The sequence below is a fragment of the Aspergillus affinis genome (assembly GCF_023601865.1).
Source record: "Aspergillus affinis strain CMG 70 chromosome Unknown NODE_88_length_162140_cov_85_896997, whole genome shotgun sequence".
Lineage (NCBI taxonomy): Eukaryota > Fungi > Ascomycota > Eurotiomycetes > Eurotiales > Aspergillaceae > Aspergillus > Aspergillus affinis.
This window is the reverse complement of record NW_026515869.1, coordinates 103,265-123,632: the sequence shown is the minus strand read 5'-3', so window position 1 is coordinate 123,632 and position 20,368 is coordinate 103,265. Positions and strand designations below refer to the sequence as shown.

The window sequence follows — 20,368 nt, the reverse complement described above, 5'->3', positions numbered from 1 at the left end:
TCTGTAGTTAAATTTTATATAAAACTTATTGAGGAAAATTCAACTATGTCCTTGTGGTTCATCCTTCTCTATTGCTATTATCATCACCTATCTATCTATAAAATCTGCACAGAATAAATAAAATGGGAGTGTGTGTGTGCTTTTACTCTTTGTTCAAGAATAAACATCTTTTATCGCTAACAAATTCTTTTTGAATAGGAGATAATTCATAGCTGATCTTGCTGGCGGTCCTGACGACATGCGACATACTCTATCATATAAATACAATATTGAATAATCAGAAGAACTGATTCTTTGCACCAATGAAAATAAGATCGAACTTGGATGTCCACATTACTTCCTGATTCACTCCATTCCACAGGGCCACTAAAGTCGAAAAGGGAACAAACAACAAGCACGCGAATCCGCAGCAGGAAAGAGAGCATTGTCTGCTGTGTCTGTCCACTTTTGAAATGCATTAAAGTTCTGAAAAGATTTGTTCAAGAGGTTATCCACTGTTTAAACATTCTATTCGAACAATTCCAGATGAGAGTTGGAAACGGATGGGCAACTACTACGAGATAGATACGAAACAATCATACAGAATGCGAACAGGATTTCATAACCTACTCACAAGATGTTAATGATGAAAATCAATAAGAAGCACTATCTAAGCCCATTGCAAAGACCAAACCACGTCATAAGCCCAAACAAAGTAAGTAATATGATGACCGTGACAACCGAAAGAGACCCACTGTGAACAATTTTGAAAGATCCGAAACCAAACCGACAAAGATTGAAAAGACAAATCCCGAAAGCTACATAATCTCCGATTGGACAATCTTTACCATACCCTTCTCAGCGATGTGAGTTGCGAGGCAACTGGGCGTGCACGTAAGGAGCGACAGGGCCGGGGGTATGGGAGCGTCCCGCGTTTCTCGAGTTTCGGGCCTCCTCTCCTCGCCCTCGCCTCGGCGGCGTAGTTTCCTCACGACCACTGCGGGGCCGCTCGTCAAATTCACGAGGGGGGCGGTAGGAGTCCCGGAGAGACTATCTCCGCGAAGGGTGCTGGGAGACTGGGCGCCGGATGTTGGGCGTGTTGCTGCGAGCCCGGTCTCTCCGTTCATTGCTGCCTCGGGTCGTCGGGGCGGACTCGCGACGGCGGAACCTGGCGACGACCGGGGTCTCAGGCGACATGGAGACCTCGCTGGTCTCCGGGCGTGTAGACGCCTCGATGAAGGTGACCTCATCCTCCGAAGCGGTTTGGTCGTTCTCGCTTCTCTCCATACGATGCATTCGCAACTCGGCGGACATTTTCTTGAGGAAATCGAATCGCTTCCTGATCGCGAGGGATTGATACTCATTATCAGTGGACTTACGTGCGGGACGGGGTAAATGAGAGAGGGAAAGGGCCATACTTCAACATGCCCAATGAGTAAGCCTTGTTGGCTAAAATCCGGTACAGTTCCTTCATGTCTGTACCCTACACATTCACGAGGGACAGCATGCCCAATAGGGTCTGCCTGTCCTCGTTAAGGGTGAAAGCGTATGACGGGCGTGCATTACTCGTCTTTGAGACTCTTCGACTGCGGGAAGTCCTCGGAGCCCGTGGCATAGTTAGTGTATCAGATGGCGCACAACAACACCAAGGAGTGGAAGCACAAGGCAAAAAATTGAATGAAAAGAAAGAGAAGACTGGAAGGCTTTGGGCAAGGAAAGATGGATTGATGATGTGTTAGGGACGATGAAGAAGAAAGAAGAAAGAAATTCAGGAAGCCATATTTATACCATGAAGACACGCCAGAAAACTGGGAAACGCGAAGAGATCTCAAGAGACGCGAACATACGCGAAACTAGACGCCGGGTCAAATTAGCGAGAAAAAAATTAAATAAAATCCAAAACGTAGTATGGGGCTTTCGAGACAAGAAAGTCACAAACCCTTGTCAGAGGAGAGCTGCATTATGCGGGTATGCGGACGGAGTGCTGCATCCGGGCAAGCTATCTCCATTCTACTCCGTACAGCCTACAGAACTGTACAGAACTGGAATTTGCGAGGATCACCATCGGGCCATACGAGAACCCTTTGATTGATTGGCTGGAACAAAATGGACAACTTTCGACACAGAGCGACATCAACCGTGGGACATGAGGAGCAGTCGGGGCAATAGGTACCTCCGTAGATAATCGGAGCTGTCATTTCTGCGCGCGACTTTGCACGGGAAACTGATTACCATGCTTGAACCTGGGAAATCATTTCGCGGGCGTGGGACCCTTTTTTGTCGGGCTTGGGTTGAATTCTAATCCTCCTTCGCTTGGATAAGAGCTGCGATGCAAAACGGCCGATATCCGGAAGCGCTTCTGCTTAGGGCTGACTTTTACTGGACCAGACTGCCAGGGAAGACCAATGGGACCTGTAAAACGTCATGCGGTGGCTGGGATACCCCAAGGTTGACTAGTCCTAAAATCCAGGTACAGTACAGGGGTTTTTTTTTTTTTCTTTTTTTTTTTCCATTTCCATTTCCATTTTTATTCTTTTTCTTTCTTTCTTTTTTTTTTTTAGAAAAAAAGTCACAGTTCGGTACCCTTTCCCGTTTGTCCTGTCCCTGCTAGCTAGCACCTGTCTTCTAGTCTTGTTGGTAGGTGTTTTTATTTTTTTATTTTTCTTGAAAAAAAAAAAAAAATTAAGTGAAACAAAGAGAAACAAAGAACTTGAGAGATAGAAAGAAATTATAGGGAAGATACATGTTTACTGTGCAAAAGCAAACCTCTAGAATCCCCGTCTTCTCCCAAGGCGAAGAAACCAGGGCATATGTCCACACGTGACAGGTTGATCGATCTTCATCCCGAGGAGACACTACAATTGTGAACAAAATAGACACCCAAATCTGCATATTTGGCTAGCTAGCTCGCTCATAGCTTCTTACTATTACCGGAAATATTGTGGTACTGCTGTGGAGAGTCAAATTCTTTGTGGTGGCTTTGCAGAGAAGAAAAGGATAATTGGGCCAGGCTTACGGCTTTCCGAGACATGTCAACGAATGTCAATCTGTTTGCCCCTCCAGGTGGCCTGGGCTGTGGCTCTTTGTTCTTGCAAAAGATCGCTTGGCTTGGAAAGCTAAATTACGATCTATTAGCGCCCCCAGAATTGAATTATAAATAATAACATCTGTGCAATAGAGTGCATATTTCTCCATCAATCTTCCCCTGGCAGATACCCTGCCATTTCCACCATTCAATCCAGTGCAACCCCGGACTTCCTCTACATTCTCCAACGTTCAAGTTGAGGCTGCAGTCATGAGTACCACCCGTCGCAGCAGAGCCATGCCAACGGATGGCCCAACGGCCAAGTTTCTCTACACCATCATCAAGCAGTTGGATCTGAAGGCTGTAAGTGAAGTCCTCCCAGATTTCTGTCACTAGCTAATGGACTGGCCATTTTTTCAAGATTGACTGGAGCGTCGTTGCCTCCCAACTTGAGATTTCCAACGGTCATGCGGCACGGATGCGCTATTCTCGCTTCAGGCAACAGATGGAGGGCATCGCATCCACACCACGAGCACCCCGCGCCAAGAAAACCCCCAACAAGTCCAAGGCCGGTTCGTGCAAGGCGGATATGCAACCGGAGGCAAATATCGCGCAGCCAAAGTCGGAGGTGAAGCAAGATCCTGGTCTCCTGTTCTACCAGTCGAACCCGTTCATCAAGACCGACCCATACGGGCAGCAAATCCCTTCTCTCGGAGACATACCTCAAGCCACCTCTCCTCAGATGCTGTCAAATACGCCTCTACAGATGTCCACAATTCCGTATTCGTCAGCCACCGTGGCTCCGTCGGACCTGAGAATGTACGCAACCCCCCATGCATTTCCGAGCCTGTCACCAATGGAGTTCGGGCAGCATCCCAGTCCCCACCATGTTTGGACTCCCGTCAAAGCTGAGCCGGAAGACCACGGAGTTGACGATATTCTTGTCAAGGTGGAGAAGAACGAGGAACCTGGGATTTCCGCACAGTGTGAGGAGGTTGAATACCAAGGAACAGCCATCTTTGGTATGGAAGGAGGGCCCATGGAAAGCCGAAAGTGATGGTTTTGATTCTGCATCTGGTGTATCTGTAATGAATTTATGACAATATGATCTGGGACTGGTGTTTAGTGTTATAAATCAATGATGGATAGACAATTCACTGCAAGAATATACCTTCAACTTCACTTGACTAAATCCTGGCCGTGGAAATATGAGAGGTCCGATTGGTTTCTGGCTTACGATGCTTCGGCAACACTCCATCGTCATAGCAATCATCGCTGAGATTCGTCTTGCTGGTTCGACGACTTAAGCGCACCAGAAACAATAAAAGCTCCTCTTCAAGACGGTCACCCTCTTCTTCTTTTACCAACTCCTTCACTTCTGTTTCCTTCCTCCCCATCGTCACCATACTCCATTCACACCATCCACACTTCCTTCATTCCAAAATTATCACTCCCCTCAAATCTTTCTTCAAGCTACTTCTCACCAGTAAGAGGCTACATTTTATTCTTCCCGCGCACCGAAAATAACCGTCAAAGTCTCCTACTAATCGTGACTTCAGCGAGTCAAAATGGTCTCCAACGCAAAATCAGCTGGCACCGCCGAAGGTGAAGTCAACCAGCAGGACGCAAAGTTCATTCTTGAATGCGTCAAGAACTTGGATACAAATAAACAGGCAAGTGGAACTGAAAATGGCTCTAACGCTCCAACACCCCAGCACTTTCATTTACTGACTGATCCCACTAGGTTGATATTGCGAAAGTGGGCGAGGCGCTCGGATACACCAACCCGGCGTCTGTTGCCAACCGCTTCCGACTCCTACGCAAGAGATATGGATTCCACAATCTCGAATGCACCAACATCTCCAGCAAGGGCGAGGACAGACCGTCTGCCGCTTCGATGAAGGCCACTACTGCCAGAGCCAAGCCCGAAAATCTGGCCAGAACCACGACCACCGCCGACGAAACAGCCCCCGAGTCGAACGAGGACAGCGAGGTCCAGCCCCCCGTCAAACGTCAGCGCGTCTCAAAAACTACCACTGGGACTAAGGGCGCCAAAGCGTCGCTGAGACCGGTTACCACTACTGCACCCACCCGTACCCCCAAGTCCAAGGGGCCCGCCAAAACTGGCAACTCCCAGGTTGTAACCGATTCTCTTGAGGACCAGGGCATCAACTCTTACTTGCTGGATGCGGTCGACCAAATCGTCCAGGAGGAAGATTTGGCCGATGTCAAAGTCCACAAGACTCGCGGAAAGGCTTGATTGCACGTTTCTTGGACGCACCCGTCTTTACCTGTCCATCTGTGAGTTTCCTTGCCTTAGAGTTGAGAGTCGCGGCTAACCGTCTTGTCCAGTCATTCCAGAGATCCAGATTGTGGTTGCTTTTTTTTTTGTCCTTTTTTTTCGTTTGATGTTGCAAGAGACTCTGAGCGGACTGGCTCACTGTGTGTACCTCTACTTAACTCTTCATGATGAATACCACATGGAGTGAACAATTTGCTTGGCTTTCTATTTTGAGTCCTACGTATTCAGACTATAAATAAAGGGCGGGACGACGTATCGGCCAACGAGACTATGTCTTATGTCCCCGAGGACAGCTACAAATTCTTTTTCTCCAAAAGAACCCCCTCGTTGACGGCATGCTCATTTCCACTAGGTAACGCTGGAAGCGCCAGTGCCTGCTACTATCCTCCTGTTCGTTCCCGAGACAGAATGGAAAAAATAAGTTTCCAATATCATGCAGGATCATGCAAATACGTTCTGAACTTGCAGGGTATCTGGATTCCGTTGCAATTGGCCCTGGGAACCGTTTGTTGAGCTTGTGCAATCAACGTCTACGCTAACAATCGCCAGTCTCCCCTGTCGACGGTTCAAACAACTCGAAGATCTTCGGTTTCCGGCGTGACGCAGCGCTGCCTGGATGATGATCATTTCGAGTAAAAGAAAATCTGGAAAAGAAAATCAAAGATAGATGGGGGGAAAAAAGCCCCAAAGAAAGCCACAGAGAAACAGAGGTGGCTGGCACGGAAAGCGACATCCACTTCGTCCGTTCAGTCCATCCGGTCCAGCTGATCGAAAACTCCTTGGACGTGGTACATACGTCATCAACAAATGGCCAGGAGCCCCGCTGTCAGGCATGCGACTTTCGAAGTCAAATCCACGTTCCATGACAAAGATGACCAGAAATTGGTCGGTGGAGTTGGGACAGGCACCAAAGCACCGTGATTGGCGACGATCGCAACGGTCAATCCTCAACTTAATTCTTCGACCGGTGGATCGGCTTCATTTCTGAGTCGAAACTGCAACATCATTGCCCTGACAGGATATCCCTTCTCTTCCCCGGAAAGGGTCAGATCGTCGGACTTCGCGCCCTTGACAATGTAGGTGGTCAAGGTAGATATATTTAAGCCAGCTAGTGTTTCCTGTTCATGTAATTCAACAATAGCAATAAATCCTCCATCCCAAACTCATTCTCATAGAAACTCTTGCAAAACATATCGAACAGTGCCACAATGAAGATCTCCACCCTCCTTCCTCTCACTGCTCTGCTATCCTTTGCCGCAGCCGCAGAGTCTGGCTCGTGTCTGGTGTGTTACCTCCTATTACTGCTCGCGGAAGAAGTCATGCTAATGATGCTAGAAAAACTGTCTGACCAAAGCTGGTAGCGCAACCGGCTGCAAGGACACCTCGTGCGCATGCTCCAACGCGCAGTTCAAGACTCAGGTACAGAACTGCGTCACCTCGTGCCCTGCGGGGGATAAGGATGGTGGGTACACATCTTTGGATTATCATCTTGAACCTTTGCTAACAACATGAGCTCTCAGCTGCCAAAAAGCTGCAGCAGAAATGCTAAGGGCCGACGGGCTCGAGATGAGGCTTGTTGTGGACGGTGACTTGTGGCATTTATAGGTTTAGATGGAGTAGCTGGACTAGCCATCTGATGGAATTCAGTATCTATATTTGGAAAGTAAAAATATGTTTTAACCACTTTCGTATTTTCGTTCTTTCCTTTCTCTATGCTTGGTCCCAACTACAAGGCTAGATTGCTACAGGTTTGGGCGTGCAGCGATGCTCTTGGAGACGGACACCTTTTCTTCAAACAGTCATAGTTGAGCTGTTCAGTTTGGTCAAGTGAGATGAACAGTATCAGGCGGCTCGGATGGAGAAATATGACTGATGGTTCTGAGAAGACTGTCACTGTCGGCCTGCAAGACAGTGATCATATAGGATCGCACCAGAGCAAGACATGACAGGTCGACTACAACGCTCACCCTAGACGATATCTTCCAGTAAGGATACCAAGCAGTCACACCCAGTCTCGGTCCTGATTTGTCCCACCAGCACGTTGGCCCTCCGGATTGGTACCACTTGCAGAACTGGATCCATGTAGAGAAATTTCCCACCAACAGAGCGGACTTCACTCCTGCGCTGCCTACCTCCATTCACCCCAATCGCACCATCGAAAACTACTCCCTTCCACTTCCGAGCAGACCATTTCTTCTGTCCGCGGACTCTTCCCCCCTCGAACAACTTCTGACCCACCACCACTTGATCCTGAAGACATTCATCCTCAGTCTGTCCCCTTCCCACTGTTCTCAACAACCAAACCTCTATCTTTGATCCATTCTAAACAAGTCTACGTCAGTCGTCATGGCTCCGGTTACTGCTGAAGAAGTCGTCCAGTTCCTGGTAAGCTGCATCCGGAACCAGAAAGACAACAAGGTAAGGCTCCTCATAAACCCTCCCCCACCAGACCCTCAGCATGAATTCAGACTGACCTAGTCCTCACTAGATCGACTTCGAAGGGGTTGCAAGAGATTGCAACATTGTGTCCAAAGGAGCTGCGTAAGTTATCATCTACCTGCCTTATCCTGTCTCTTCCTCACTCCCTGACATGACTACCTACCCATGATCGACCTGTTTTTCCTGGAAGGAGATAAAACCACTGCATTTGTACTAACATCCCACCAGTGCCAAGCGCTATGAAAGAATATTGAAATCGAACAACATTCATCCATGTGGCGGCAGTCTGACCAGCACGCCCAGTAACACCCCTGAGAAGGACGCCATTGCCGCTACCAGCACCACCTCTACCCCAACCAAAAGGGCGGGTGGCGTCAAACGCAAGGCAGCCTCTCCCAAGAAAGCTAAGCCGAGGAAGAAGGCGGTCATGAAGTGCGAGGAAGATCTATTGGACAAGCAGAATGACAACTCCGACAAGGGCGACGAGAACGATGATGATGACGATGGCTCTCTGGTAAGTATGGCTGCTGTTGGTGCTCTTCGATTCCTTTCTTGTATAAATGCCGACTGACGATGGCGATGAACAGTTCAAAGGTGTGACTATCGAGCAGGGAGAGATGCCCGCTGGAACTTACGCTTGAGGGACCTTGATCGAAGACCCACGAATATGAAGGGGGGTTTTCTAGAATTTTTCTGAGAGTATTTGGTTTGGTTCTCTATTCTAGGGCTTTGGACTATCGCGAGCGTGCCTCTGATGTCTACTGGTTTCGTCTTTGAGTTTTGTTTTCAGGTGGAGCTAGGGTTCTCGCACAGTTTAGTGCTACATAGTAAAAGAATGCTCTCATGCTTCGGGTCAATGGGTGGCTCAGCACCGTCAGGCAAACGCATCCCCGAAAAGGAATGCTACTTTATCGAGTGTACAGAGTATAACCCCGACGAGAAAAGCACAAGTCCCTTCCTTGGGGTCATTGATTCCTGGGCTCGACATGATTCCATCCAGTATTCTGATTTCTGAGAGTGTGTGGCATGAGCGGATCCGATGTGGCGGGGGAGAGGAGGGGCGTGGGTCCTCTCGCTGAAGAATGGAAGCCTGCGGGCAGCAAAATATCCAACGACATCAAAACAGTAGAGGCCATCATCACCACCATCTTCGACACTGGACTCCCCCGTGCTTTCAAATAATGTCTTTAGTTGCTGTCGGGGCATGTTACGTTGATACAATTCTAACGTCGGTTGGCAACCACCCTCAAGACGTGGCTTCACGAGCTCACTTGGTCCCAGAACCCCCCATTATCCGGGAGAGGATGACAAACTGCGGGCCTCGAACATTTCGCGCCGGCGTGGCGGAAACTGCCCCAACTCACTCGAAGTCCTTAAGCAGCTGACGGGGCCAAGTCCCTCGTTGGACCTCATTGCTGTGCTGCCCGCCAAGTCATCGATCGCTTCTCAGCAGATCCGGTCGGCCTTGGAGCCCCAAGTCCGCCTCGACCATTGCATTTACCGCGAGGAGTTCAATGAACCCGCTTCCAGCTACATCATCAAAAGTGAATCGTCCGGTAGCAGGACGATTGTGAATTACAATGAACTGCCAGAAATGACGGTCGGCGAATTTACACAGGTCGCAGATGCTTTAGGATCGAAAGCTGGATGGTATCATTTCGAGGTGCGTGGCTGCTAGAGCTGTCGATGTGATTCGGTCTAACTCAGCCACCTTGCAGGGTCGCATACCAGATGTGATCCTCGCCTGCATACGCTATCTTCGAGAGCGCTACCCATCGGTTCGAGTCAGCGTGGAAGTCGAAAAACCCGGACGACCGGGTCTGCAGGATCTGGCAGCGGAAGCTGACGTTGTGTTTTATTCCAAGACCTGGGCCCAGGTACTGAACTTTCGTCCTTTTCAAGAACTTTCAGACCTCTTTACTAAGAAGAAATGTTAGGGGAACGGTTATGCATCAGCCGAAGAATGCCTGCGAAAACAGTCTCTGTTCACACGCAATCCGTAAGATCTTCAGTTTCCCAAATGCAAGACCCTGTGCTAATTCAGGTTATCACAGGTCCTTACTCTTTTGCACATGGGGTCAAGACGGCGCTATGGCTCTAGAGACGAGCACTGATGATTTCATTCATAGCCCGGCATATGTAGCACCAGGCTTTCAGGTGGTTGAGTAAGTTCTCGGATAATTTTCACTCCCTGTTACCACCTATACTAACAGATAATAGCCCTATTGGTGCTGGTGATACATTCATAGCTGGTATGCTGTACGCCTTAATCTGGCAAGGAGACAATTGGGATGTTTTGAGGAAGCTTGAGTTCTCCAACCGAGTGGCAGGGATGAAGGTTGGCCAAGAGGGGTTTTCTGACCTCGCAAGGGCTTTGCAGGCCTGATAGGTTTAGTTCAGGGTTATCATAGTTCATACCTTTTGCTATGATATTGGTATACATAATAGAACAAATCAACAAAGTGTGGTAGTGGCTTATCATGTAATGGACTTCAAGTTGTTACCAGTCTATAAGCCGAAAAATAGTTTGAAGCACAGGCATCACAGAAATTTGTCCGACCGATTGATTGCAGGACAAGTCAAAGTGGTTTTAACTGATACAAATTCTGTGGATAAAACTTTTGTAAGTTTACACAGTCAAAACCACAGAACCACAACCACAGCGGGTTGCTGCCTGCTAAAAGCCATCAAAAGTCCAACGCATTAAGAGAATCGTAAAGATGCCTTAGGCAGCAGTTACCAGTCATGTGAGCTGCTTAGTCCATTGTGGGAAGGCGGTGCGGATAACAGAAAAATATTCTGCCAGATTTTTAACTTTTTTTTTTAGTCTCCATCGAAGCTCTCCGGCGCAAATCTCAACCACCCAAAGTTTTCTATCGGAGCTGCTCGAATTCGCAATTCATAATGGCAGCGGTGTATAATTCGGTCTCCAAGAAGCAGGCTCGGCAACTTGCCAAGGAGCAGGAGCAGGACGAGGAGGATCTTGCAATGGAGGATTTCCTTGGTGAAGACGACGAATCGAGCGACAGCGACGAAGAGGAGGAAGAGGAGGAAGATGATGCTATGGAGGTGGCCAAGAAACAGCTGGCTGCAGGGCTCATGCCCAAGACCCGCGTGCTGATGCTAACTTCCAGAGGTGTCACTCATCGGTATGGATTGAATTTTTTTTTTTTTTTTTTTTTTCTTGTGCCGTGGAAGCGATTGAATTGAATTGCTAACTGTGTCGTCTTTTGATCAGCCATCGCCACTTGCTAGCAGACCTTACCTCTCTGCTTCCTCATACGCACAAAGAAACCAAACTGGATACGAAGAAGAACAACGGATACAACATGCTCCTTAACTCCCTCGCCGAACTCCACTCGTGCAACGTGATTTTCTTCCTCGAGGCTCGCAAGCGTGGCCAAGATTTGTACCTTTGGCTTTCCAGACCCCCCAATGGCCCTACGATCAAGTTCCACGTCAACAACTTGCACACTACTGGTGAACTGAATGCTGGGTTCAGCGGCAACTGTTTGAAGGGTGGTCGTGGTATTGTGGTTTTTGATCGGTCTTTCGACGAGAATGGACCGGACATGAGCAAGCCTGGAAACGAATACCGGGGTCTGGTTCGAGAGATGCTGCGTGGTGTGTTCTGCGTTCCTAAGCGCGGCGTGAAGGGAATGAAGCCGTTCGTCGACCGCATCATCGGTGTTTTCGGCGTGGACGGCAAGATCTGGATTCGTGTCTACGAGATCCGAGAGTCCGAAGCTGGAGGCAAAAAGGAGGGCGAGGAAGACAAGCCGGCCCCCAAGAGCAAGGATGGACTACCCGAAGTTTCCCTTGTTGAGATTGGACCTCGCTTTGTTCTCACGCCTATTGTCATCCTGGAGGGCAGTTTCGGAGGTCCTGTCATCTACGAAAACAAGGAGTATGTCAGCCCGAACCAGGTCCGCAGTGATATCCGCATGAGCAAGGCGGCACGCTACTCCAAGCGTAGGGACGTGCAGACAGATCGCCTCTCGAAGAGGTCAGACCTGGGACTGGGTGAGGGTCAGCGCAAGCCTGGCGCCCTGGACAACCGAAAACTTTTTGCATAGCTGGATTTTGTCGCTGCTTGATTTTTTCTTTTCTACTTTCCTTTCTGTTCTAGGTGTTACGATACTTGATATCCTGGAGAATGTACATGTGATTGATGCAAGAACCACTATCATGATCTTAGAGGGTTTTACTGGCTATTGAATCAGCAATTAGTGTCTGTCGGATTCATTGAATGCATCTTCTACAAGTAACCTACTCCGTACAGTTTTATGAGAACCTTCTAGCAAATGGCATTTTATGATTCCGCAAGGCGATAGCTAACCAGTTAAGCCAGGGATGATCATTAGATAAGCCGTCCCTTTTAAGGATCACATCATCCGCCGTCGGACTCTCCACACCTTCAATCATCCATCATGGCATCACCATCGTTGACCACCCCATTGCGGCTGCTTAGTCCCGGCGTGTCTTTCAAAATGTTGTTCGAGTTGTCCTTTCGAGATTTCCCTTTCGATGTGATCAGCCCCAAAGGTGGGGTTTCGACCTAGATCCTCCGTGATAGTGAAAGTGTTGTTGACAATCGACGTCAGCGACGCTACTTAGTTCCACCTCGCAACCTTATACGGAGTAGAAAGACACTTTCAATTAAATCCGCGATATCGAAAAAATATAAATAAAAAACCCGAGAAAGAAATCTACCTTGGTTAGTATCCTTGGATACATTGTCCACGCATTGGTGCCGTATGGAGAAGCTGACCTGCCACCGGAATTGATAGTAGCAACAATGCCATTCATACTCCTGGCAACAGAGCTATTGCTCCATATCTTTCGCTCTTGTAGCACACTATCAGATGTATTGAACCTGTCTTCAGCCTGCCGACGATTTCGTCACGTTTATAATCGATCCAAATTGCCCATCCTCGTTGAAATTGCAGAAGTGGAATTTGGCCCTCTGAATGAGATCATCCAGATCGTGACACAGAATACCAGTCAACCAGCCCACATATTCCGATCCGCTCCGCTATCCGATGTGCTTTTTAAACAAATTGTCCGAATCGGACGGGTCGCGCAAAAATGGGAGGTCATCTACCCCGTCAAGAAATGGAAGGTTGATTACGAAAACCGGCGCTCTCTGACCGATGACGAGCGCTTTCGGCTTCGCCGTGCTGTCTATCGCTTTTGGCTCTACCATCGCGCCTTTCACACGCGGCTGCATGACCGTTTCAGCCGCAACCTGCGCCATGTTGTCACTGAGCGTGCTCAGCTTTTGCACAATTGGTCTACCGTAGACCTGGCTGAAATCGAGGACCTACGGATCATCGTCTCTGATGTCGTGCAGAATCACATATGTCCCAGCAATGGGACCATCCAACGCAAATTTCGCAAGCGTTACCCAGAAAGCAACCATCAGTTGACATTCAATATCCACCTCAATTACCCTGCAGGTAACTCGTCTTCTGACGCTTTCGAGAGGAGACCCAATAATGTCGTTGACCAATACTTCCATACTACCCATCCGGGGAACTTTGCCGAATCACCTGCGAAATACCGATCCAAGTTTCGTAACGACTTTCATCACGACCCGGGATTTGAAGGCTGGGGCGATGAGATCCCGCACTATTACGTTGTGCAGGACATGATGAAGCTCGATCCGGGTGAGATCCTGTGGCTTCGTGAACACGCTCCTCTGAAGGAACAAGTAGAAGCCTACGTCCATTCCTTGGGGGAGTGGTTTTGTAACAACGGTGAGACATTCAGAGAAACGACGGAATGGGTGATGAACGAGAGGGGCGAAGACATCGAAGAGTTTCGAGCCTCCATTGCAGATCGAGAGATTGGTATTGTATGGGAGTAGTATCTAGGCAGTACTGGATGGTATCATGTCGAGCCCAGGAATCAATGACCCCAAGGAAGGGGCTTGTGCTTTTCCCGTCGGGTTTCGCTAAGGTCGAACTATTGAAATTTTTATCTCGTAGCGATCAACCTAGTGGCGGTTATCTGTCACTGTCGACGATTCAATCGATTAAATAACTGTCCATTAAACTCTACTTCTGGATTGAATACACTTTATTTTCGTTCCAAAAAGGATGATGTATACAGTACTCCGTACGTTTAACACACCCCAAAACCCCCATTAACTTATCAAGCCCGACGGGACCGACGATCTCGAATACCTGATCCTTGGAGTGGAAACCGATTCCACAGCAAACCAGACTTGCTGCGTGCTGCGTCTTCCATTCACTTACACCAATCCTCTAAGATCCTATTGATGATGCTACTCCCTACGGTGCAGCTCTCCTAGAACTTCCGCGGACATACGGAGAAGTCACCTACCTACTGAGTAGGTTGAATTCAGCTGGACCGCGAAAACCAAAATGAGCATCGACAATATCCAGCCGACCGGTCCACATTCCAAGCAGCGGGGAGCTAAATTTGAGCCCCACGGCACCAGGCCACGTAGGGGGATCCCCAGTCCAGACTCTTTTTTTTTCTCCGTAGTAATCGTGTGCGGCATTGACGTCGTCCAGCGTACTCCGTACTCCATACCCTTACCTACGGAGGACTGAGTAGTGAGTACACAATGGTAGGGTTGACCCTTCCAGCCCCCAAGAGTGGTAAGACAACCAAACTCTCCACCAGATCCTATGCACCAACCAACACCGAACGAGCACCCAAAACTAACCCCCAAAACATCCCGCGCGAGGGACCCCTAACCATGAGAAGAGAAGAGAAGAGAAGAGAAAAAAAAAATGGATTCTTATTTCTTTACGGTAACATGGCGTCTCCACCATCCTCGACGCTAAACCATCCACCGGGAAGACGGCCATTGGGCGTTGCCCAGATTCCTCCATTAGACTGGGCTCTAGTCGCTCAGAGCCCCAGTAGAGTCCGTTCAAATTCCCGACTCGTTGACGATCAGGGGTCGAACCTCTTACTGTTAAGTGTTTACAGATAGTTGTGACTTGACTTTCGGTGAATGCTGATTTGCCTGCGCCGGTTCAGCTTCCAGATCGTTCGATGGAATCTTCTACGGAGTGCCGATCGACGGAGTTCAGTCATACGTATCTTAATCACATCGGTTCACATTCACGGCGTCAAAACCACGTAGCCACATTCAAAAGACAAACGCCGGCAACCAGTTCAACCCAAGATTTGTAAACCAACCAACTATTGAAGCCTGGTAGCCAGCAGAAACAGGAATCCCGACACAACGCATTTCCGATATTCTGATACCAAGCAAGACAGGCGGGTCATATCAAGGGAGTTCAATTTCATAAGTTAGGGTGGAGGGAAACAATAACAGAATTTAGGGAAAGGACGGGGAAAGAAACATGAAAGGGAAGGGGAAGAAAGAGGTAAAAAAAAAAGACAGGAAAAGAAAAAGGAAAAAGAAAATGGACAGAAAATATATCCGGGATAACGATGTCCAAAAGCATCGCTCTTCAATATCCCTGTATGCCGTTTCCCAACAACGTCCCTCTTGTGTATCATCTCCGTGGAGGCTGAGCAACAGACGAGTAAGAAAGATCAAGACCATTCAATTATCACATCACAATTATAAAGTCGTTGCGGTTGGCATGGCCGTCCCCTCTAACAGCAAACATCATGGTTTTTGTTTTTATTATTGTCGTTTTTCGTTCTCGATTTAGCAGCAACCTTGCTTCGCCTCGGGATCCTGCGATTTGCTAATCTCCACCACGGGGCGACGTTCACCAAGGGCAGCCTGGCCCGAGTCACCGCCATCGATGGCCTTGCTGGATACGATACGGTAGATTTCTAACAGCACGTGAGCGACTTGGCGAGAGAGGACGAAGGGATGGAGTGAAGAACGCTTACCTGTGAGGATGTTCTGGAAGGCAAGTTCGACGTTGCTGGCGTCGAGGGCAGAGGTCTCGATGAAGGAAAGGTTGTTCTCACCTAGAGATGGTCAGTTTCAAGGGCTCATTCCGACCCAAGAGGGGGGAAGGACGGAACATACTGGCAAATTGCTTCGCTTCTTCCGTCGGCACAGCCCGCAGATGTCTCAAATCACTCTTGTTACCGACCAGCATGATGACAATGTTGGAGTCGGCGTGATCGCGAAGTTCTTTCAGCCACCGGTTGACGTTGTCATAAGTCTGATGCTTGCTGATGTCGTAGACGAGGAGCGCGCCGACGGCGCCACGGTAGTAAGCAGACGTGATGGCGCGATAACGTTCCTGACCAGCAGTATCCCAGATCTGGGCTTTGATCGTCTTGGAATCGACCTGGATCGATCGGGTAGCGAATTCAACGCCGATGGTGGACTTGGAATCGAGGTTGAATTCATTGCGGGTGAAACGACTCAACAGGTTGGATTTTCCAACACCCGAGTCTCCGATCAGCACCACTGTACGTGTGAACGATCGTCAGCAGTTAGTTGGATGGGTCACTTCAGACCAGGTATGCCGGGGAAGGGAAGTGTTGTGGTGACGGCGCGGGAGGCAGTGGCGACATTACCTTTGAAGAGAAACTATCGGGATAAAGGAATTAGTTGTATGTCCTCGACAGGCGTGAAAGGCATCAAAGGGGGTAACTCACATCATACTCGTCGTTAGCCATGAGGGGTGGTTGTGAGAGCTCACAAAGCTCTGAATTCGGACTAAGATTAGGGGGTTTGGGGAGTTCAACGTGGCTGGTTTGAGACTCTGGCGGAATCAAAGCCGACAACAGTTGTGTATTCAGCTGAGGCCTAGGGAGGGGCACAGCAGCGTCAGTGAGGTGACAGTGAGGTGGCCAAAAAGATAGAGGGAACCGAAGGTAAGATGAATGAAGAACGGGGGACGGGAAGCAGACTAGCAGGGGTGAGAGAAACAGAGGAGAACTCACAGCGCAAAGGGACGGGATCACGGAGAGGGCAGGAAGGGAAGATAGGAGGTCATCCAGACCATAATGTCCTCCCTGCGGAATCCCGTGCTTCGCGCGGTGCCGAGTGGCCTCCCGTTCCGGTCTAGCGTCATCACGTGCCTTCCAGGCTCAGCGTCGAACAAACAAACGGCGTCTTCCTTTCACCTCGTGGACGCTCTGGTCCTTTCAGTCCAATGTAGGAAAACAATGGCTCAGCCGGCGGCAACTGCCGCAGCTGTAAGCTCTTCTTCCACCATGTCGACCGGAGCTAAGGATGAATTTGGTGATCACGATGATAGCATCTCCACGACCTCTACTTTGTCAAGTGAACAACAGTCCGAATATGAAGTGGAGACCGTCTTTGCCGAAAAGCAATTTCCGGACGGCATGAGGTACCTGGTGAAATGGGCCGGTTACCCCATGTCCCGATGCTCCTGGGAGCCTGAGGAGTGCTTCAATACCCCCGTCACTCTGTTGGAATGGTGCCAGAAAAAGCGAGCCATCCACGAAGGCAAGGCGGCCCCATTCGACCATAACGAATGGCAGAGAGAACAAGATGCCCAGGAGCAGGCTAAGCTCAATCGACGGCAGCGGAGAGATGAAAAAAGGAAGAGAAACCAGCTCCGCGCCCGGAATAGAAGCAATCCCACTTCACCTACTATGGCTACCGCCGAGAGACCAGACTTGCATAATCGTCCTCAATCACCTTCTCGAGTCTCTGTCCCATCAAGTCATCCCCGAATCAGAGCCAGTCCTCCTCCTGTTCTGTTTGGAGGCGGCCAGAGCAACCAGAGGACCGTCCACCCTCTCCGTCTTAGGAGACCTAATGACGAGCCGCCCACAAAGCATTTCAACCTGTCAACCAAGCGGCGCTATGAGAAGGCGAAAACAGATGAGGCTGCTCCTAATATAAACCAAATGAAACTGATTCGTCCGTCGGAATTTCCTCCTCGATCGTCTGTCAGTGCCGTCAAAACTGGTTTTCCTGAAGGCCCGCCCAAGACTGAAAAAGCGGGCGAGTCATCAATGCGCAATGGCACTTCTTCAACCTATGGCCAACATCCCGCGCCCCCGCTTATAGATTCCTCTTTATCAACTCGCGCCTCATCCGATGTCTGCAGGTCACGCCCTTCACAAGGGAATACCAGCGAAAAGTTGGACCACTTGGGCGATAGAGAGGAACTGGTTCTGCCCGAAAGAGTTCCTGGTCCACGGAGTTACGTCACGTATAACAAAAGGTTCTTCAATCCCGACGAGGTGCTGGTAAATCTGTATTATGGACCGGAAAAGAAAGATATCGGCGATGCCAGACTCTGTGGCCTTACTCCTCCGACGAAAAGCCGAATCCTAAACAAGAAAAAAGACGCATCGGTGGAAATATGGTTTCAGCACCTTTGTACGCTCGATGACTACCAAAGACTTTGTTATAATGTAGGTATAATATCGAGATTCGTTTCACCCCTTCTTTCTTTTTCTTGTTCCATTTTTGTTGGCTGTCATTGCCCCAATATGTTATTCCTGGGAACTAATCGGCTCTCTTCCTTGCAGACAGGTAACCAGAACTTTTGCACTGGCTGGATCGAAGGATTCAATGATACAGAGCAGAATGTTTTCCGCATGGCGCAAGATCTTGGTCAAAGGGGCCTGTTGGCGGTTTCCATTCCCGATTTGGGGTTTCAAAACGTTTTGCTTGCTTATCCGCCTGATTCAAGAGACTTCAGCTTCCTCCAGAACAATTTTAATCGACGCCCGGAAAGTTGTCTTTACTTTACCGCAAGAAGCCACCTGAACCCGATCGAGCTAGGACTATTGGATGGACGTACGAAGAAAAACCAGGCATTCACCAGAATCCAGCCAAGACTGTCCATCCACAGCCCTGTGAATGAAACGCCGTCTTCGACTAACGCTCAGGGGAAGACCCCAAATCATTGTAATGCAAAAGTTCCCGAAGCACCCGCCTTGCCCCTTCCTCATCGCTCAAGGTTAGTTGGTGTCGAGCCACACGAGACGCAAGGTGCATCTCACGTGAACCCCATCTTATCACCTTCATTCGACAAGTTCTCCGACAGCTTTGGCGAGCCTATGGCACTTGATTATCCCCATCCTCCTCCGATAGGCCCGGCTAGCCCTGTTCCTAGCTCCGACCATGAGCCGAGCCTTCCAGGAACCGGCCAGGACGCCGCAGATTTTGATTTGAATATCTTCTTTCAGAAGCAGTATGGTGTGACCTTCTCAATGTTACTCGACTCAAAGCAGACGGCCGGTTTCTACGTCATGTATCCGGGTCTTTCTGGAAACGCCGACCAGCAATGTGACGAGCAGTGCGAGATCTTGATGGCATTTCTCCAGAAACACACATCGCAAACGTATTCTAGTCGTCAATCTAAAGATTGGGAGACTTTCACCTTGATGGAGCGCGGTGTGGCGTTGGTAGGTTATGCTATTTCCGTTTGCCTGTGTCAATAGAAGTGGAGAACGTTAACTGTTGAGCAGTTCCACGAGAATTTCGTTGATTTCGCCTCCCTCCCCTCATTGAACAGCCTCCTTCTAAAGAACATCACCTTTTGGAGTTTCTCCTTATTCGCCCCGCACGAGTATGCTGGTCACCCAGCACACTTCCAGCGCATATTTCCCCACGGATGCATATTCCTATTGCCCGAAGACGCGATGCTCCGAAAGCTAGAGAAGACCATTGCCTTTCTCGCCTGGTTCCGAGACAGCTCGAAGAAAAAATTCCCAGGGACTTGGAAACTGATGGTGCGACCAAACATCCTGGAGTGGGTGTTAAAGCAGTATGATAGGGATCATCCGTCAAGACGGGCATTGTAAGTTCTATGATCTCTCCCTGGTAGCTCGGCATGCGGGCATTAACCAATTTGCCCCAGATGGATTACAATGCACTTTTTGATCTCGGACCTTGGCCTGACTGCCAATGTGGACATCGACATGAACACCGGTGTTTTGGAGAAAGCCGTTATTTCGCCGAATCTCCCGTCGTACAGCTCTTCCTCCGTCGACGACCAGACAGATAATGCCAACGGCTTAAATCAAGAGCACAGAAAAGCTGACAGGCTTGCCGAGTTCTTTGCGGGCTGGGCCCTTGTTAACCGTCATCAATTTCGAAGATTTGTCATTGTTTCTGGGATCGAACCACCTGAACGCTGGAAAACATGGCAGCATATGATCATTTATCATGGCTATAGAGCCACCATGGCGACTTATAAAATCGACTATGAGCTCCACTGGTCTAAACTTGGGGGCCAAAGGGGAGGGCCCTCGACTGAAGATAAAATGCCAAAAACTCCCTCGGCCTTCACTCCTCAGGCTCCGAGAGCGAGTGGCTCTAGGTCGGAACAACCCTCGATAACAACTCCTATGACACACGACTATCCGCAGCCTTACAAGTGAATCTGCCGGACGTGTCTCATACCTTTTTGCATTGCAAACGTCTAATATATGGCGTTTTTGTCTCGGGCTCTTTTCAAAAAGGAAAAAAGAAGAGAGAAAAAACTGAAAACAAAAAGATGCTACCTTGCAGCTCTACATACCCCTTGGGCGATTTGGTAAGCACGGGCTTACATCATGGTACTCTTTTGTTTAACGTATCTCTAGGAAGGAATATGAAAACGAAAAGATTACAGAATTCTTATCATGTATAGCTAGGTTACCTTGAGACTCGTCAAGAGATAGGGCGAAGATGGAGTAAACGAAAATCCCTGAACGTAAAAGCAAGGACAGACTAG

General features: G+C 49.0%; 8 protein-coding genes across 8 annotated transcripts; 6 read left to right on the top strand and 2 right to left on the bottom strand.

Moving 5' to 3' along the window:
- Positions 1 to 1,029: 1,029 nt before the first annotated feature.
- On the bottom strand, positions 1,030 to 1,395 carry KD926_010896 (uncharacterized protein; the record flags this gene model as incomplete). The annotated part of the gene is made up of 1 exon (XM_053103306.1): positions 1,030 to 1,395. One exon carries the CDS (start codon positions 1,393 to 1,395, stop codon positions 1,030 to 1,032), a length of 366 nt encoding a protein of 121 aa, XP_052953341.1.
- A 1,906-nt stretch (positions 1,396 to 3,301) lies between these two features.
- KD926_010895 (uncharacterized protein) lies at positions 3,302 to 4,061 on the top strand (the record flags this gene model as incomplete). Its single annotated transcript, XM_053103305.1, has 2 exons — positions 3,302 to 3,367; positions 3,426 to 4,061. The coding sequence occupies 2 exons, from the start codon at positions 3,302 to 3,304 to the stop codon at positions 4,059 to 4,061; spliced, it is 702 nt and encodes a 233-aa protein (XP_052953340.1).
- A 511-nt stretch (positions 4,062 to 4,572) lies between these two features.
- KD926_010894 (uncharacterized protein) lies at positions 4,573 to 5,264 on the top strand (the record flags this gene model as incomplete). The annotated part of the gene is made up of 2 exons (XM_053103304.1): positions 4,573 to 4,650; positions 4,749 to 5,264. 2 exons carry the CDS (start codon positions 4,573 to 4,575, stop codon positions 5,262 to 5,264), a joined length of 594 nt encoding a protein of 197 aa, XP_052953339.1.
- Positions 5,265 to 6,514: 1,250 nt separating this feature from the next.
- KD926_010893 (uncharacterized protein) lies at positions 6,515 to 10,131 on the top strand (the record flags this gene model as incomplete). The annotated part of the gene is made up of 11 exons (XM_053103303.1): positions 6,515 to 6,589; positions 6,642 to 6,768; positions 7,648 to 7,724; positions 7,795 to 7,847; positions 7,974 to 8,259; positions 8,536 to 8,744; positions 8,997 to 9,408; positions 9,464 to 9,622; positions 9,683 to 9,744; positions 9,800 to 9,910; positions 9,966 to 10,131. 11 exons carry the CDS (start codon positions 6,515 to 6,517, stop codon positions 10,129 to 10,131), a joined length of 1,737 nt encoding a protein of 578 aa, XP_052953338.1.
- Positions 10,132 to 10,649: 518 nt separating this feature from the next.
- KD926_010892 (ribosome biogenesis protein BRX1) lies at positions 10,650 to 11,821 on the top strand (the record flags this gene model as incomplete). The annotated part of the gene is made up of 2 exons (XM_053103302.1): positions 10,650 to 10,894; positions 10,984 to 11,821. The coding sequence occupies 2 exons, from the start codon at positions 10,650 to 10,652 to the stop codon at positions 11,819 to 11,821; spliced, it is 1,083 nt and encodes a 360-aa protein (XP_052953337.1).
- Positions 11,822 to 12,543: 722 nt separating this feature from the next.
- On the top strand, positions 12,544 to 13,614 carry KD926_010891 (F-box domain protein; the record flags this gene model as incomplete). The annotated part of the gene is made up of 1 exon (XM_053103301.1): positions 12,544 to 13,614. One exon carries the CDS (start codon positions 12,544 to 12,546, stop codon positions 13,612 to 13,614), a length of 1,071 nt encoding a protein of 356 aa, XP_052953336.1.
- A 1,791-nt stretch (positions 13,615 to 15,405) lies between these two features.
- Positions 15,406 to 16,340, bottom strand: KD926_010890 (Rab family GTPase; the record flags this gene model as incomplete). Its single annotated transcript, XM_053103300.1, has 5 exons — positions 15,406 to 15,536; positions 15,597 to 15,677; positions 15,739 to 16,128; positions 16,179 to 16,251; positions 16,320 to 16,340. The coding sequence occupies 5 exons, from the start codon at positions 16,338 to 16,340 to the stop codon at positions 15,406 to 15,408; spliced, it is 696 nt and encodes a 231-aa protein (XP_052953335.1).
- Positions 16,341 to 16,670: 330 nt separating this feature from the next.
- Positions 16,671 to 20,033, top strand: KD926_010889 (putative Chromo domain protein Chp1p; the record flags this gene model as incomplete). Its single annotated transcript, XM_053103299.1, has 4 exons — positions 16,671 to 18,056; positions 18,174 to 19,055; positions 19,119 to 19,450; positions 19,511 to 20,033. The coding sequence occupies 4 exons, from the start codon at positions 16,671 to 16,673 to the stop codon at positions 20,031 to 20,033; spliced, it is 3,123 nt and encodes a 1,040-aa protein (XP_052953334.1).
- Positions 20,034 to 20,368: the final 335 nt, after the last annotated feature.